Genomic DNA, 19,081 nt, shown 5'->3' on the forward strand with positions numbered 1-19,081 from the left:
TCAACATACATGCTACATAGTTCAATGTGTAACATCAAAACAACCTGTTGACCCTTGTTCAGTTTCATAACCTTGATAGTTTGTTTGGGGGCCATATCATTCAAAATCTGATTCTTCCCTAAACAAACTGAATTGACATTTAAATTTACTGACTTAAAAAAACCCTAATGCTCTTTTGACACTGTTTTTCAAACAAGGATCACACTGGATTGAGGGAGGTTGTGGGCACGTTTGTTCCTCAAGGACTGGGTGCTAACCAAATAAAATTAAAGAAAAATTTAAGTTTTGAACAAATAATTTCAAATCTAAGAGAATTCCAAGTAAATCCACATGGTGGGATGGAAAAATGTAAAACTTTGCAGAAATAGGTGATGATGAGTTTCTGTAGCAATCATTTAAGTGTAGTTAAAAATCTTAAAATTCATTTGGTCAGAAACTTGTACAGTACCTGGGAATAATTTTTACATCTTCTCTGTTGACCTTGTCTGTGTCGCCTCCTCCTTCAGGGGGATACAATTATTTTTGGGTTGTCGACCAGCTGGGGGGAGGGGATCTTTTCTAGGTAAATATAAATTTCCTCAGCCTCCCTTTCACCAACCTCTTCTCTGGAGGTGGAAATATACCACCTTAAGGGGATCAAAAAAATGATAGTCTGTGGGCCAAAATTACCACCAGGATTATTTAAAGGTCTTAGTGCACTAGATGCTGACACAACAGTTGTAGGATATGCCTTCACATCCTTGTAAACCTCCTGGTCATCCTTCAATTGTTTATGCTTACGATTCCTATTGTTCTGAACAAATATGTCCACTTTTTCAAACACAGTTTAGTAATTGTTGAATATTTATCAAAGAACAAATACTGAGTAATCAACTTGTTTAAAATTTTATCGAACAATGAAATAATTTCCTAGAGTACCCAGGGACTCTTCTCAGAAACATTTGGGAACTTACAGGTCTGTAGTCCCTTTGGAGCTAACTTTTCCTTTAAACATTGTTTCAAATAAATGTTGTCAATTTGAAAGGAATGCTGCTAGTACAAAAGTTTTTCCATCCTTTTCAGTTGTTTACTGAGTGTGTCAACCTCCTGATTACTCCACACATCTGTGTTCAACCAAATATCAAAATGCTGCTAGCCATAGTTAAAAAATGGCCTTTTGACTTGTCCAAACCAGAGGTTTAAAAATTACCAGCACCATTATAACAGTTACCAGCATCAGTAATCTTTCCCACTGAACTAGAACAACCTGCTGAATATTTTGCAAGAATTTGAAGCAGCCTGGTTAAGTTCCCACTAAGTTCACTGATATTATCATTGTGAGTTTCAATAGTTAGTGGACAAATATCCTACAAAGCCATAATCCCCAAGATAGTTGGAAATCTACTGTGAAGATATGTGAAGGCTGCCAGGCTAGCCAGACAGAATTTTGTAGATAATTCTGTCATTTGTAAATATTAATATAGACACAGGCTTGTTCTCTTACATGGAAAAAAATGGTGCTAAATACTGAACTTCAAAAATGCATCCACATTGGACTCTGCTGGAGGAAAGCTGATAAGTCAAGTGTTGTATAATTGTTTAATCTCAAAACTTGGAGCCGAGATGTCTGGATGAAGGAATTCTTGCTATTGTTTTGAGACCACAGTTAATTGCTAGAATTTGCATGTATAATGTCTTTTATTGCTGTAGCTTCCTGACCAGGTGCAAGATCAAAAGGGCTGCTAAACTCTGAGTTTCTGTTAGCCTTGGAATCAGAGAAAAAATTATGTAATCTGAAATGAGTCAGTAGTACTGTGCTATCAATTTAAGGATAGCGAAACTCAGAGTATTTTGCATTTCTCTTCAGAACATCCAACATAACCAGCCCTGTCCTACTCTTTATTTTAGAACAGTGTTTGCTCTTAGATATAGCTAGGAAATAGGAAAATTAGACTAGTTGTTTTCTGTATTGTATGTCAGAACTATTCTACTGCATTATTTTTAAGCATTTTCTTGTGATCTTTGAACGCTTGACTTGCAATGTGTAATAAGAAGTATTGTCTTGTGTTTTTTTGTTATTTGTTATTAAATATTTTTAAACCTTTCAACTATGGCTGTTTTATGTAGAGATAATTTAAGCTCTAGAGTACATTGCATAGACATAGTGATACTGGCCAAGCCTCTCCAATAAGCTGTGCTGTTCAGTTACACTTACCATTTGGATAATAATATTGCACAGTAATAATTGGACACCCTTTAGGAAGGGCCTTATTAGTAAATGACATTAGTGGTTGGTAGCAGTGGTTTCTACCTTATAGCCTGGCAGAGAAGGGGGCATAGCCTGAGAACCTGTGCCAGCCTTCCCCAGGAGTGTCTGTTTGTTTGTATATAACTCATATCTCAAAGTGTGTGTGTGTGTCAGCTACTTGGGCAGGGACATAAAGCACTGATTGGACAGAGAGGGTGCTGGAGGTTTTATCTTGACCACAAGGCTGAGATCTATACTCTATACCTGTGCCAGTAGGGTGTCTTATTGGGGATCTGGAGAGAAAGGGAGAAACCAGCCCCAGACTGACTGTGACCTCTGTGTGCTCTTAAAGGAAATTGTACTTTACTGTGTGTGAATTTGTTATTCTTCCCAATGTGGATGCCCCTTATTGGTGTTAGTGGTGAGGACTGAGGCTCCTTGATTACTTGGCTAGTTCACAGGCATCACATATTAATTGTTTGGCAGTGGTGGGATATCCACACCACATATAAATTGGTTGGTGCATACTAATTGGCTTGTAGTGGTATGGATAGGGAATTCCTGTAGCTTGTGTACAGTGATCACTGAAGGTGTCTTTGTACTCTAAATCAGCCACACAGTGAATATTCAGAGTTCAGATCACAAGTGTTTGATTTCTTTTGTGAGCTTAGTTAGTCAGGGAGAGCAGGCAAGCATGTCAGCAGAGAAGTATGGAAAGCTGACAAGGAGCCAGTTTGCTGAGATGAGCCAGGCTAAAGAACTGGTGCAGGGAAATCTTACTATGGCAGACATCACTGCAGCTTTGGTCACAGCTACATCAGAAAACAGCAACCAGGAGAATGATCAGACTGGCCGTGGAGATGTACAACATTCAGGGAATGGACAGCTCAACCTTTGTGCAGAGGACTTAAAAATCTATCTGGAGCTAAAGAGACTTGAGTTGGAGGTCAGGTGTTTGGAAATGAAAGCTGTGGAAAAGGATTGGCAGTGGCAGCACGAAAAGGAGATGCTGACTCTTTGCCAGAGTTATGGAGGTAATGGGGAAGGGAGTAACCAGACCCCAGAAACATAAAAGGTCTGTAAATGTCTTCCACAGTTTACAGATGGGGATAATTATGATAGTTTCATTCATATGTTTGAGAGGGTATGTAAACAGTAGGATGTTGACCAAAGGCTCTGGGTACAGTTCCTGACCCCCTTACTCCATGGTAAAGCTGTAACTGTGCTGTCTAAATTAACAGATCGTGAATGTTTTTATTATACTACTGTTAAGAATTGTTTGTTAGAATTCTTTAAGCTAACACCTGAAACTTATAGGAAAAAGTTTTGTGAGCATAGACGCAAGGCAGATGAAAGTGTGTGTGAATATGTTGCTGAACTGACCACTTATTTTCATAGGTGGGTGAGTGGATGTCAAGTCACCACTTTTGAAGGGCTGGCAGACCTTTTGGTGAAGGAACAACCCTTAGCACTTTGCCTGAGGACATGAGGATCTGGCTAGCTGATAAGACAATGTGCTACTTCAGAGGAGGTGGGGAAGAAGGGAGACCTATACCTAGCAACCAGGGCATCCCTGCACAGGAAAGGGATCCCCCCCCAGTACTGCTCATGGGTCTAAAGGAACCCATGGTGGGCAGCCCAGACTGCCCCAACAGAATCTGCCAGTAGCAGAAGAAGCCACTAGTCCAGGTACACATCCAGGACCTAGGGTTAAATGTTTTGAATGCAACCAGTGGGGCCATGTAGCATACAGATGTCCAAGTAAGCAATGTCGGAAACAAAAGGTGAGAGAGCCAGTAAGTGGGAAAGACAAAGTGCCAATAGTAGGTTGTCTTGAGACAACAGGGGTGCCGAACTACCATACAGCAGATGTCCTGATAGGGAAGAATTTTGATGAGGCAGAACTATGTGTTAAAGCTGTTACACGCAGTCAGGCTTGAAGGCAAGCATGCGAGTCTGGTAGCCTGGGAGAGACCCAGTTAGACCGCATGCTTGCAGCCAAGACTGGTTAGGTGGCTACTACAGGGAGGAAGCTACCCTGTAGCAGTGAGACTGAAGGTGAGCCACAGCTGCTTGTGGGTACTGATATTCCCTTGGACAGAGGAACTGCAAAGGTAGAGGTGAGTATTAGTACCCAGGCTGATAGTGAGCCACCACTGTCAGAGGATGCCAGACTTCCTGTGGAAGGAAGCTGGGAAGGGTTATAAAGAGAGAGTTGAGACAGGCTCAGCTCTCAGACCCTATACTGCAAGGCCTGAGGCAGGTAGCTAGTGAAGCACCTGATTCTCAAGGGACAGGGGAATCTGTATACTGGGACAAAGGGTTACTGCATAGAGAGTGGACCCTTGAGGGAGGACTAGAAGGTGAGAAAATATAGCAGTTGGTTGCACCTAGAGCCTACCATCTGGCCCTTCTAGCCATAACCCATGATATTCCCTTTGCATGTCATATGGGCATAAAACCTACAAAGAGATGTATTATGCAGAACTTTTATTGGCCTGGAATTTGCAGAGATGTAACAGGGTACTGCAGGACCTGTGAGAAGTGTCATAAGGTAGGCAAGGTAGGAGACAAGGTGAGAGCTCCTCTGATGCCTTTGCCTGTGATTCAGGAGCCATTTCAGAGGATAGCGATGGATATTGTGGGGCCTCTGAGTACCTGAAGTTCCACAGGGAAAGTATATCCTAGTGGTAAAAGATTATGCTACAAGATACCCTAAGGCAGTGGCTTTGTCCTCCACTGAGGAAGAAAAGGTGGCAGATGCTTTGTTAGAGATTTTCAGCAGAGTAGGTTTCCCAAAAGAAATACTGACTGACAGAGGTGCCAATTTCATGTCAGACCTGCTGGCTTGTCTGTGGAAGTACTGTGGGGTGAAGCACCTGAAGATCACCCACTACCATCTCCAAATGAATGGTCTTGTTGAGAGGTTAAACTCTACAATCAAGTCCATGCTATGGACATTTGCAGACCAGTTTAAGACGGAGTTGGACAAATATTTGCCCCATCTGTTTGCTTACAGAGAGGTTCCCCAGGAATCCACAGGTTTTTCACCTTTTGAGTTGCTGTATGGGCAAAGGGTGAGGGGACCTTTAGATTTAATTTCTGATGAGTGTGAAGGTGATTGTGAATCTCACAAGGAGTCTGTTATGGCATATGTCCTAAGCCTCAGGGAACTCATGGGCTTGGCTCAGGAGAACCTGGTAGAAGCCTAACAACAGAAAAAGGTCTGGTATGACAGGAATGCTCAATCTAGAGAGTATGCTGTAGGGCAGCAGGTAATGGTTCTCATTCCTGTCAGACACAACAAGCTCCAAGCAACTTGGGAGGGACCCTACAAGGTGGTAAGAAAGGTAAGTGATAACTACATGGTGGAATTGCTAGGCAGGAGCACAAATTGTACCATGTTAATATGATGAAACCTTACCATGATAGGGAGGCCCTTGTGCTGAGTATTTGCTGTGGACTGCAAGAGGAGTCTGAGGGAGATCTGGTGACTGATCTCCTCAGTGAGGCTCGGACTGGCACCTCAGTGGAAGGGGTAGCAATGTCCAACCAGCTATCTCCTACCCAGGTTTGAGAAATCTGAGCAGTGTTACAGGAGTTTGGGGACATGTTCACTGGGAAACCAGGGTGCACCCACCTGGTGCAGCACCAGGTGGATACAGGACCCCAAAGACCTATTAGGTAGGCCCCGTATAGGGTGCCGGAGAGAGTCAAACAGACTCTGAGGGAGGAGATACAGGAAATGTTGAAACTAGGGGTAATTCAAGAGTCCAACAGCCCTGGGCATTCCCAGTGGTGCTGGTGCCAAAGAAGGATGGCAGCACCAGGTTCTGTCTGGACTACAGGAAATTAAATAGTCACACAGAGCCAGATGCTTATCACATGCCTAGGGTAAATGACACCCTAGAGCAGCTGGGTGGGACTAAGTGTCTTTCAACCATTGATCTTGCCAAGGATTATTGGCAGGTGCCCTTGACTTCCAGTGCTAGAGAGAAGTCAGCCTTTGTGACTCCTTTTGGCTTGTATGAGTTCACAAAAATGCCCTTTGGGATGAAAAATGCCCCAGCAACTTTCCATAGGTTGGTAGATCATATCCTAGGAGGAGTAGGAGAGTTTGCCCTTGCTTACCTAGGTGATGTTGCCATCTACAGCCATTCCTGGCAAGAGCACCTTCAACATGTCAGGGACTTGCTGGGCACACTACAGAGGGCAGGGTTGACCATTAAGCCCAGCAAATGTGAGGTGGGGAAGGCAGAGGTCTCCTACATGGGACATAGAGTGGGGAGTGGTAAGATCAGGCCAGAATCTGCCAAAGTCGGAGCCATTCAGGCATGGCCTGCACCTGTTACCAAAAAGCAGGTGAGGGCATTCTTAGGGACAGCAGTGTACTACAGAAAGTTCATCCCCACTTATAGTACCATAGCTGCTCCCCTCACAGACCTGGCAAAGAAGAATAGGCCAGATAAGGTAGTGTGGACCCCAGCATGTGAGCAGGCATTCCAGAGGCTGAAAGAAGCTTTGGGAGGACCCCCTGTGTTAGCCAGTCCAGATTACAGGAAATCATTTGTTGTGCAGGTGGATGCTTCTACCCTTGGGGTGGGGGCTGTACTTACCCAGACTTCTTCAGAAGGAGAAGAGCACCCAGTGGTTTATCTCAGTAATAGGCTCTAACCCAGAGAGGAATTATATGCAGCTGTAGATAGGAATGTCTTGCCATAGTGTAGGCAATGCAGAAACTTCAGTCTTATCTGTATGGAAGAAAATTCACTGTAGTGACAGATCACAATCCCTTAACATGGTTAAACAGAGCCAGCCAGCAAAATGCCAAGTTGCTAAGATGGAGCCTAGGGTCGCAAGCATATATGTCAGTTTAGCACCACAGTGGGAGTAGCAATGTTAACACAGATGGGCTCTCAAGACAAGGAATGGGGTAAGGTATACCCAGATAGACCTAACCCTCTCAAGCAACATTTCTCAAGGGTCACTTGAAAAACTAGCTTGAGTTCTCTGGGGGGGAGGGATATGTGAAGATATGTGAAGGCTGTCAGCCTAGCCAGACAGAATTTTGTAGATAATTCTGTCATTTGTAAATATTAATATAAGCCACAGGCTTGTTCTCCTAAATGGAAGGAAATGGTGTTAAATACTGAACTTTAAAAATGTAACCAGATTGCACTCTGCTGGAGGAAAGCTGATAAGTCAAGCATTGTATAATTGTTTGATCTCAAAACTCGGAGCCGAGATGTCTGAATGAAGGAATTCTTGCTATAGTTTTGAGACCAGAGTTAATTGCTATAATTTGCATGTATAATGCCTTTTATTGTTGTAGCTTCCCAACTATGTGCAAGATCAAAAGGGCTGCTAAACTCAGAGTTTCTGTTAGCCTGGGAACCAAAGAAAAAAATTATGTAATCTGAAATATGTCAGTAGTACTGTGCTATCAATTTAATGACAAAGACATTTGCCTCTTTGTCGCATTTGTCTTCAGAACATCCAATATCACCAGCACTGTCTTGCTCTTTATTTTTGAACTGTGTTTGCTCTTGGATATAGCTAGGAAATAGGAAGATAAGACTAGTTGTTTTCTGTACTGATGTCAGAACTATTCTACTGCATTATTTTAAGCATTTCCTGTGATCTCTGAACTCTTGACTAGCACTGTGTAGTAAGAAGTATTGTGTTTTTTTTATTATTCAATATTTTTACTTTCAACTGTGGCTGTTTTATGTTGAGATAATTTAAGCTCTAGAGTACATTCTATGTATATATTGATACTCACCAAGCCTCTCCAATAAGCCTTGCTGTTCAGTTACACTTACCCTTTGGATAATAATGTTGCACAGTAATAATTGGACACATTGTAGAAAGGGCCTTATTAGTATATGACATTAGTGGTTGGTGGCAGTGATTTCTACCATATAGCCTGGCAGAAATGGGGGCATAGCTGGAAAACTGGTGCCAGCCTTCCCCAGGAGTGTATGTGTGTTTGTACATAACTCATATCTCAAAGTGTGTGTGTGTGTGCGTGTGCGTGTGCGTGTGTCTGTGTGTGTGTCAGCAACTTGGGCAGGGATACAAAGCACTGGTTGGAGAGATAGGGTGCTGGAGGTATTAGCTTGACCACTAGGCTGAGATCTACACCCTACAGCTGTGCCAGTGGGGAGTCTTATTGGGGATCTGGAGAGAAAGGGAGAAACCAGCCCCAGACTGACTGTGATCTCTGTGTGCTCCTAAGGGGAATTGCACTTTACTGTGTGTGTATTTGTTATACTTCCCAATATGGATGCCCCTCACTGGTGTTAGTGGTGAGGACTGAGGCTCCTTGATTACTGGGCCAGTGTATGGGTGTCACATCTAACAAAAGAAGAAAACAAATACACACAAAAAATCAACCAATCAGAGAATGTCACCCAGTCAAAAAAAATATATATCACCACCAAACCCACTGTGTAGAAAGGATGACTGGCAAGGCGGGATAAAAAGTCCAAAAGTTTTTTTATGTGCAGGATATTAAGCACTCTTGTCTGAAATCACAGATTTCATCAGAATCTATTACTTACATCAGCGTCATTCATTTTATAATTAGTTTATGTCATATGTTGAAAAAATTCAAAATTTTTAACAAATAGAACAAAAACTATTGGATAAACACCAAGGTTAAAAATGCTGTTCTATTTATACCAAATAAGCACTGTTTGGTTTTCTCTTATAATTCTTCTTCTCCTAGATGTAGAAAACAACTTGAATGCTTTCAGAAAACATGATCTCCTAACCACTAAAAGAATGTCTTGGCTGCTTTTATTGCCCTTATCAGCTTGTCTCCATAAAAACATGAAAACCAGATACACAGCTGCCTTCCTCTACAAGCTTCTCATGCTGCGCTGTGAACATTTATTTCTTAAAGGAAAACTTTTTATTATATTTAGTGTTCTTCTATTTACATGCTTCCCTTAAAACTTGTTACCAGATCAAGCAAAGGGTTTTAATCCAGTCATTCCCCTATGCAACATTAAAAAAGCATAACACTTTTACTTATATCATGCTCTTTTGTCCAGGCTTTCTCCTCTTTTTTACAATGTAGTGCCTACATTTCTTAAAATGTAAACAAGAAAAAAAAAAACAGGGGCACTTGTTTAGTTTAGTATCCCTATTACACACAAAAATAACTGAAAAAGCTTTACCTTATAGCATGCAATATAGGTCACATATATATAAATACTATTGTTTTACTTACAGTTACCCCTTTCCTTCCTTCTCCCCTCTCCTTAATGTTCTTTCAAACATTAATGACATGAAGTAGGGCGTATGTTTTGCAGTCCCTACAAGTTTAACAAACTCAAAAAAGTCCAATATTTCTAGGATTTTTTGTTCCATCATATTTCACAAATGTAAAGTATGTTTTGTAATCCCACATTTATTAATTTCTTTATTGCTAGTTTTGTTCCTGTTTATCTCCATTTCCCAAATTCATTCTGGTTCATTCTAATGTACTCCTGGTTCTTCTAGTCATCTTCTATATGTGTTTTCTGTCTTTCAAGCATTTTCCTTTAAAATGTGGGAAACAGTATCACTGGCATAGAGTATCTATGGGCTTTATCATCAGAAGAATAAGAAGCAGAATCCCCTTCAGATAGAATACTTCACTTTTTGTTGGACAAATTTTTGTACTTCATCCTTAACATGTTCTGCATCAAAAATTGACTGATGCTCAAGGAAAAAAAACATTCTAAAGATAGCTGGATACATCAGCTTGAATATCACCTCTGCTTCATGACATTCCAATGGCTGGAATAAATTTACTCCTCTTCTCCCTGGTGCCAACACTCAACTTTCTCTTTGTCCTTCTGACATAGTTTTGTCACAATTGACTCTTTCTGCTGGTAGGACTACATCTTTAATATTAAAGGTCTTGGCTGCTTTCTCAAATATATATATATATATATATATATATATATATATATATATATATATATATATATATATACACAGACACACACACACACACACACAGATATATATATATATACACACACACACACACACACACACACACACACACACACACACACACATTTAATTAAATACTTCTGCTAAAACCACACATGTATTCTGTAAATATGATTCCTCTTGTGAAAAGTCAAAACACAAAAAAACACATCACTTGTAACAGTTACTCAACAACTTCCTTTCAATTTATTTTGGTCATTCTAAGATCACGAGTAGGTAAGGGAAAATGTAAACTTCATTTATCAACTATTAACGAACCAAACTACCTCCCACCAAACTAACAGCACAATTTTCAAAATTGTCCACTCCATACTGGTTAAATGCAAATTAATCAAACTTGACAAATACTACTCCTCCTCTCACACAGTACAATGTTATACACCTTTAACAATAATTTACTTTCATCCTCCATTTCATTCACAGAATTCTTATTCCTAAGCTTAGTCACATTTATAAATAATACAGCCATAGCCAGCTACACTACAACATCCTCCAGAAACATACCCCTAAAACAAAGCCTCTGCTTCAATATTATCCCTCAGCTATTTTACTGTCCTTTCCCCTATAACTCCTACACCAAAATAAAAAACAATGCTACCAACAAACCCCACTTTATTGCCAAGACCAAACCTCTAAACTAAACACAATCTACTATATACTTACCCGGTACTAAAACTACTACAGACCACTCACCATCACATGCACCCAAACCCCAGAGCAAACACACAAGCAAACTCCAAGAGCCTAAAACTATTTACTGTTAAGCTAAGAAGAATATGCAATAAAATAACCTCCTTGCATGCTTGGACAGAACAAAATAAACCAGATATACTAGCCCTAACAGAAACCTGGCTACAGCACAGCATAATAGATACCAAAATTTTACTCCCCTCCAACTTCACTGTATATAGACTGGACATACCAAAAAAGAATGGTTATCCTTCCATACTCAACATATCTCCATACCTATCAGTATACCCAAATTCCATAATGCTGAAATACTAATAACCAATGTCAAACTTAATGACTCTAAAAAAAAATCTGTATTATCATAGTCTACATCCCACCAGGAAACAATATAACAGTCCTGGAAGTTATACTGCCCTGGACTACTGAAAACATCAAAGTATAAAAAGTCATCCTACACGACATGAACAATAAATGGCAGTCCATCACTGCAAACTTCCCCACCACAGGTATTAACCTGTATGGCTACAGTCAACTAATCACCAATGCTATAAAGTTTAACAAAGACTACTAGCCACTCAACCTTAGACTGGATCCTTGTATCTCACCCAATTTCTCCTCCTCAGGTGCACTCTCGGTCTCACTAAGCGACCATCTTCCAGCTTTTTGCCACCTAAGCCACCACCAACCTCCCAAAAATCATACCATAAAAGCAGAATTACTACAAGCCTAAACCAACAAACACTAAATAATTTACTATTAAAAACTAACTGGACCTCTTAAAATTTCTACCCCTCAACAATGCCATACAATACTTCAATACCATCTTCCTGAAAATATTTGATAATCTTGACCCTATACAAACAAAGAGTAAAGAAAACAAAAAAAAAAAAAACAAAAAAAAACATGCTTTACCTCCAGCTGCATTAACCTCATGAATCAAACAGACACAGCATGAAATAAATGCAAACATAACAGAACCCAAGAAAATCTCCAAGCCTTTAAAAAACTATGCTATAGAGTAACCAAACTAGTTGGCAAATGTAAGGAATCCTACTATTCCTCCTACTACTGCCTCATGTACACAGACAACCTTCTCCTCCTACCACAAAACACTAACATATGCAAGAGATGCAATTATACAGCCAAACTGGAGGCTAAGCTCTCTCCACCCAAGACTGGAACAGACAGTCAAGAGCAGAAGGTTAACACTTGCACCACACCTCCAGCCACATACAGACCTACTAAACTAGCACTGGCAAAAAATACACATAAATACACAAAATCATACTCGGAGGCTCTAAATAAAAACCTGGAAAAGCATCAGAGTCCTCCAAAGCAGACACACAAACAACCTGCACCTCCCGTCACAAACCAGACAACACATAAAAACACAAAATCAGTGTGCCGCACAATCATAGCCCTTAAGGCAAAATAACATACCTAACACACTAGTAATAGGGGACTCTATAGTCAGGCACACTGACATCCCACAAACTAGGCTGGACAAGCAGAAGGTTGCTGTTAGCTGCCTGTCGGGAGCCAGAATCAATCACATAACACAAGCACTCAGGTCACTCCAGAACAAGTACAAATATGACTCTGTCATTGTTCATGTTGGTGTGAATGACCTGAGATGTACCTCCCTGGACTACATGAAGAGACATGGAAGAGCTCTCTGATCATGTAGCCCAGGCTGGTATGACCCTGACCCTGAGTAGCGCTCTGCTCTCACCAAGAATGATATCTGAGTATAAAGAAAAAATGATCAATTTCAACAATTGGCTAAACTTCTGGTGTCATTCAAAGGGGATCCAGTGTCTGTCAGCCTGGGATGACATGCCCGACAAGCCGCATTGCTTCACAAGAGATGGCTTCCACCTGTCACCCCTAGGCTTTCGATTACTGGCCAAGGCTCTTGCATAGTGGCTTTTTTAGGCAAGGATCAACAGTCAAACCCACCTCCATAAACAGCACAATTAACAAAAAACTGAGGGTTATGCTACTCAATGCCAGGAGTTTAAATCTCAAAATGTACACGTTCGAAGCACTCCTCAGCATGGAGAACGTCAACATCTGTGCAGTAACTGAAACATGGTTCAAGGCTCCAGAGAGCATCCCAGCACTACCGGACTACAACTCATACCACACGTTTCAACCATAGAACACGGACCGAAACACAAAAGGAGGGGGTGTATCCATATTCATCAAGGATACCTAGACCTCCAGGTTAGTGTCACAGCATGATGCTTCTGAGATCATCCATGTGCAGCTAACATCGGGCAAATTCGCAATGCAAATTGTGGCCTGCTACAGATCACCCTCCATTACTCAGGACCTTCACTTTACCTTTCTGGAGATACTGGAAAACATGAAGGTCCTACCGAACACCCTGATACTGGGCGATTTCAATTACCCTACCATTAACTGGGAAAACTACTCGAGTACAAACTCCCAGGCCCAACGCTTCCTGGAACTCATCAAATCAAAACTCCCTGGATCAGCTGGTAAACTCCCCTGCCAGACGTGAAAACATATTGGACCTGATCATTACCAAGATGGGCGACAGGTGTTCCACACTGGAGGTCAACCCATCACTGGTTAGATCAGACCATAAACTAATCACTCTGGATGTCCACACCCCACCACCACCCCCAACTAAGGAAACCACAGTAAAAAACTTTTCTAAAGCAAACTTCACCTTACTTCAGACAGAGGCGGTAATTTTCACAGCCCCTATGCTAAAGGATAATGCTGACCAAGATGCAGAAACCTTTACAAATGCACTCTATAAGCACCTACAAGGATGCATGGATCATGCCATCCCTAGCAAAACCAAGGAAAAAAAAACGCTGTTCTGTGACAAAAAAAACTTAACCTTAAACTACACCCTCCAACATGGGAGACTGTTCCCTCCACCCTCCCCCCCCCTACTTACATATACCAACTCTGAGATTGCACCACAGTGGAGGAAGTAGCAAAATAGCAAAGCCCCGAAAACGGCCCACCGATTTTTTTTCCTTGGGAAAAAAGTCAATGTGCCGTGGGTTTGCTATCTTCCACTTTTGGACTTTAGGGTTCGATATTACAATGTTCAAACTTGTTTTAGTTCGACGTTGTAATATAGACCCTTCCTACATAACCCTACAGGAGTCCCCCAAAGCTACATCTTAGGACCCCTACTGTTTAACATATTTACCAATAAACTATACACCTCTGTTAGATATGTTTAGAAATGTATAAATGCATGTGCATATCTATTTGCTAGTTAGATGCATATACATGTCTGTTGCTATAATATATGTAGGAATAATACAGGCAGTTAGATGCATGTATTTCTGTTTGCTAAAAAAAGGGCTAAACTGTTCTTAGCTAAGAAGCAAGGAAAAAAATCTAATAAATAAGTGGCATTCATGCAATGTAACATGAAGTCTGGTACAGCTTGAGACAAGCTGAATGTTCAATTTAGAGATAAGGACTCAGGTGTGAAACCAAGTTGGAGGCAACACAAAGGAGCATTATTAACAGACTGCATGACATCAAGTGCGGGGTATCCAAAGACAGTTTTCACACAGACCAGAAAAGACTCCCTAAATACCAAAGTAAAGACTTTGAGAGTTCCCCAAAAGATTGCTTTCATAAGAATGTATATATATATATATATATATATATATATCAGATGTAATCTGATTTCTAGAAGACATATAAAAAACCAGGGCTCCTCTACAGAATCAGACAATTTCTAACCACTCCAACCAAGATTAACCAATCTTTAAAATTCTACCAAGACTAAAATGGAACAATGCTACAATAAAGTGGCAAAGTTTGCAACCAACTCCAACAACCATACACATCACTGTATACCACTAAAATAACTAAATTGGCTTGAATTACCAAACCAGTTAGCATACACACTTAACTACAATTCACAACCTAGTCTATAGGCCTGCTGCCTGTCCTCTCTAGTCGACCTAATCCAATACTACAAACAAATAGACTACTCAGATCCAAAGACCCAGGAAAATCACTATACTCATACTCTATCGCCAAGTTATGAAACACCATCTCAACTAGCATTAGGCAAACTCCCAGCCTACCTATCTTTAAAGCTTCCCAAAAAGAACACCTAAACAAATCATGGTTATGCACATTCCTAACTCCAAGATAATCCACTTCTTTCCCCCCTTATACCTTCTCTTTCTACACTAACCCCTCCTCCTCCTTAACTAATCTACCAACAATCACAGGGAAGATAAACACATTACATACTTTCCACAGGACAAATACAATGACTGAACCACTCCTAACTGTGTCATGACAATCAACCACACCCTAAGCAAATACTATTACCTTAAAGAAACTTATTTCAATTTGTGTATGAATTGAAACTCTAAATGTTCTACTATTACATTTTCAGTATTATAGAAACAACTGGAAGTGCCTGTTAACATGTTTTAGCATTAAAAAGATAACTAGTGTCTGCCTATAAATAACCATCTGTGTATTTCTCGTATAAGTAACCTATTGTATAGTATGTGAAACAGTTATAAATGTGGAGCTTTTCTCCCTGGGCCTCTGCTGAAAACCGGTTATGTTACCCAAACGGAGTAACCTGGTAAATGAATATCAGATAAATAAATAAATAAAATCTGTAGTTTTAGACATGAAATTACACCTTTTTTTACATAGCTGGGTTCATTATGAGACATTGGAGCTACTAATGTGATTGAATGTCTAGAGCCCAATGTTAGTATCTTTAAATCAGGGTTCAGGGTTCACTGGTTTTGACATCTAAAACAACAGTTTCAACAGTGTGATGGTTGGCCATCTAACCTTTGTTTCAAGAGGAAACAAGACAGCTTAACTAGGGAATGGACCAGTCTCTGTGGCCTGAGAGTGGATGAGCAGCTACATATTAAAGGTCAAAACTTCAAACACTTCAAAATTTGTGCTCCTGTGTCAATCATGGAATGGACTCGATTTATGCTTAGCATAAAACCATATCTATATCATTATTTTATTTAAAACAACTTACCTATATTAATTGGAGGATTCATAAAATTTGCAGGAAGGCTTACAGGACAAGTTTCATTGACTTTTACAATGATCACAAGAGAATTAGAAATAGAACTGCAAAAAAAGAAATCCTTTTCAGTACTACATATCTTAATAGATGATAAAAACAGTACTGCTATAAACACAATCTAGAATAAAAATACAGTTCTTGATTTATGCAGAATGCCATGAACTATGATTTTTATGACAGAAAGTATGGATTCACAAAGCTAGTTGCATGTTACACACTACACATTTCATCTGTGCCTATTGATATTACTGGTGTGACATTGCACTCCATGGGTAGTGTATCCGCAACCAAGGTATACTCCTGCTCAAAATGTTCTCCAACATATTCAAGTGCCGTAAGGCTAAACAACAGCAAATTTAAAATCAGAATGAAAAATCTTAAATCCCTTAGACTTATTAATGTAATTTACATAAATATGTCTATTCTAAAATCAGAGCAATAGAAACCTGAAATAGAGCAAATTTTAGCCATTGTGCAAACAAGAAAACCAGAGGCCTAACAGGCATTGCACAGGCATCTAGCAATTTTGCAGTATCTTGCAAAGATTGTGCCAAGACGTCTGAAGTAACTGTGTGTCTAAGAAAGTTCTTAGCTCAAGACATAACTTGGGAATGGAGCTGTTAACACACAAAGCTTTGAAATGCTCAGGAAACTATTTACAGATGCATCAACATTACAATACTGAGTTGTGAATGAGCTGGCTGTGTGTAAAAAGGCGTGTTCACAATTGTATAGGATTGCAATTCTACAAGGGAATATAAAAAGATATATATGAGTCAAAATAATTTATAGAGGAATACACAAACAGGTACACTAAGCTGGAAAAGGTACTGTTAGCTGCAGCACATGAATGGAGAAATTTCATAATTTGGTCTACAGTACAGACATGTGATACTGAGGTAGCAATGCCATTACTGAAAGATATTAAAATGGAAGTCTGGTTTGAGCAAAAAATCATAAAACAGTCTTATTTTTTCAAGAAAGAGCTAAATTGTATTCAAGGATTAATCAAACAATAGTCTACAAATGGGAAAGTAAATCTCTGACAGGACACATGAAAAACATCAGGGAAGATTAAAGGATGAGGCAGGGATATATGGTGCTCTTCTTACTCACTTGTGCCTGATGGAGCAGGCTGGTATATAGAACACCAGCTGTGAAAGTTTCATAAAGATTTATACATAATGGGCCAAGACCACATATGCAGTTTAACCCATTGTGTAAGCATTATACTCCATGCATAGAGTAGACATGCAAATCAGCCCAACTACATGTAAAAAGCTGAACAATGTAGTGCTACTAGAATACTAGCTGGTTCCAGCAGAGTAATGTATGGGAAAGCAACTACATACAGCATAATGATCAACTTGACAGCTTACTGATTCCTCTTTCCTGCTAGAATGCTGCTCTACACACATTGTGAGCAATATGTTAGCACCATTAAACAAAACTTCCCAAAATTTCAATGGTAGGAAAATCCCTACTGGCAATAGAAATCCTAGCAGTACAGGATAACCTGCTAACTTAATCAAACTGTGCTCCCGCTACACTCTGCGAGTCTGGCAAGTTTCTGGAAATGGGAGGCTGGATGGAACCAGATACCCTCCATACTATATTACAGCAATGAGCTTAGCTTTGTCATTACGCCTAATGACAGTGATATCCTTAAGAATCACAATCAGCAGTGCTGGCCGAACACATGCTTAGCATATTTTGCACATAGGTATCGTTTACTGCGCTGCACAGTCATGCTGAAGGAGACAGGAATGAAATGGACACAGGAGTGTGTTATGCACCATTGTTTACAATCTGCTCTTGTGTGTAATTCATAAAGTACAGCAGACATTTATATACCACCATTAAGGACCTCAATTCATGTCCATGAATCAAGATCCAGAATGTCAGCATAGAAGATATAGTGCGCTGAGATCTTGGATACCTCTGCACACTACATTTATGAATACCAGCGGCAATGTTTTAGCAAAGAACATCAACTGAGAACAAGTAACACAGTATTTATTCATCTTCAGCACCCACCATCAAGCCAAAGGAAGCAATGCAAGCATAGCCAGGTCTAGACTGTCCATGGAGCAGTGAGGGGACAGATTTGTTCCACTTCAAAGAAGCCTTGCATCTGATATGTCTGGATTATTACTCCAAGATCTATGAAATATTCAGACCATCAGATATAACACAAGGAAGTGTGACTAAGGATTTAAAGGCTGTGTTATCAAGAGAGAGGACATATGATGTTCTCATGTCTAGTAGCAGTTCTGAACAGAAAAGTTAGGAATTCAGAAAGTTTTTGTCCATGATTAGTAAATTACACACATAATGTACACTTCCCATTATCCCCAGCTTAATGGAGAGAACTATTCAAGCAGCCAAATCTTCTGTGAGAAAGACAAGCAGAAAAAACTATAAGACTGCCATCTTGCAATTTTAGAATATAGTCATACTCAACTACAGGGTTTTATTCTCTTGATGGGCACTTTTATAGGAACAAGTATCAGTGTTAAACATCTGGTGACATCACATATAGATGTGTTGACTAAATAGTAGCCTTGGGAAGATTTTATTTTTTTAATTATAATTTTAGTTCTATTTTAAATATTTTATATTTATTATCATTTTATTATTTTATAACTTTTCAATAACTAAATGTCTGTCAGTATTATTTCTTGTTGGATAAACCTATGTCCATCAGATTATCACTCATACCCTGGCAATCCAGAACATGAGCTCCATAAATTGAATTATCATATGGAGAATATCTGTAATAGCAACAAGCAATATTTATGTTATTCTGAACAGATATAGTATTATTTAGATTAGACAGAATTATAATACAATATAAATGTCTAATTATTGTATAAGCAATTAATATTTACATGAAAGATAGATGACAAGCAATTCAATCACAGTAAAATAGGATGCATCATATATAAAACCTCAGTAAAAGATTATAGCACAGTTATTTAACATATTCACCCTTACTGATGAAGACTTTCAAAACTTATTACTTAATATAAATAGATGGTAATTTTTATACCTAATGTTTATAATACAAT

General features: G+C 39.6%; 1 protein-coding gene across 1 annotated transcript in view; it reads right to left on the minus strand.

Moving 5' to 3' along the window:
• Window positions 1–19,081, minus strand: part of LOC122802152 (putative protein TPRXL) — a 992,304-nt gene that overhangs the window by 87,029 nt on the left and 886,194 nt on the right. The window contains exon 19 of the mRNA XM_044071829.1: window positions 15,960–16,054. Coding sequence (XP_043927764.1) covers window positions 15,960–16,054 — 95 coding nt within the window. The remainder of the gene's footprint in view (window positions 1–15,959; window positions 16,055–19,081) is intronic.

The sequence above is a fragment of the Protopterus annectens genome, chromosome 5.part0 (genome assembly GCF_019279795.1).
Source record: "Protopterus annectens isolate FY-2018-M chromosome 5.part0, PAN1.0, whole genome shotgun sequence".
NCBI classification, from domain to species: Eukaryota; Metazoa; Chordata; order Ceratodontiformes; family Protopteridae; genus Protopterus; species Protopterus annectens.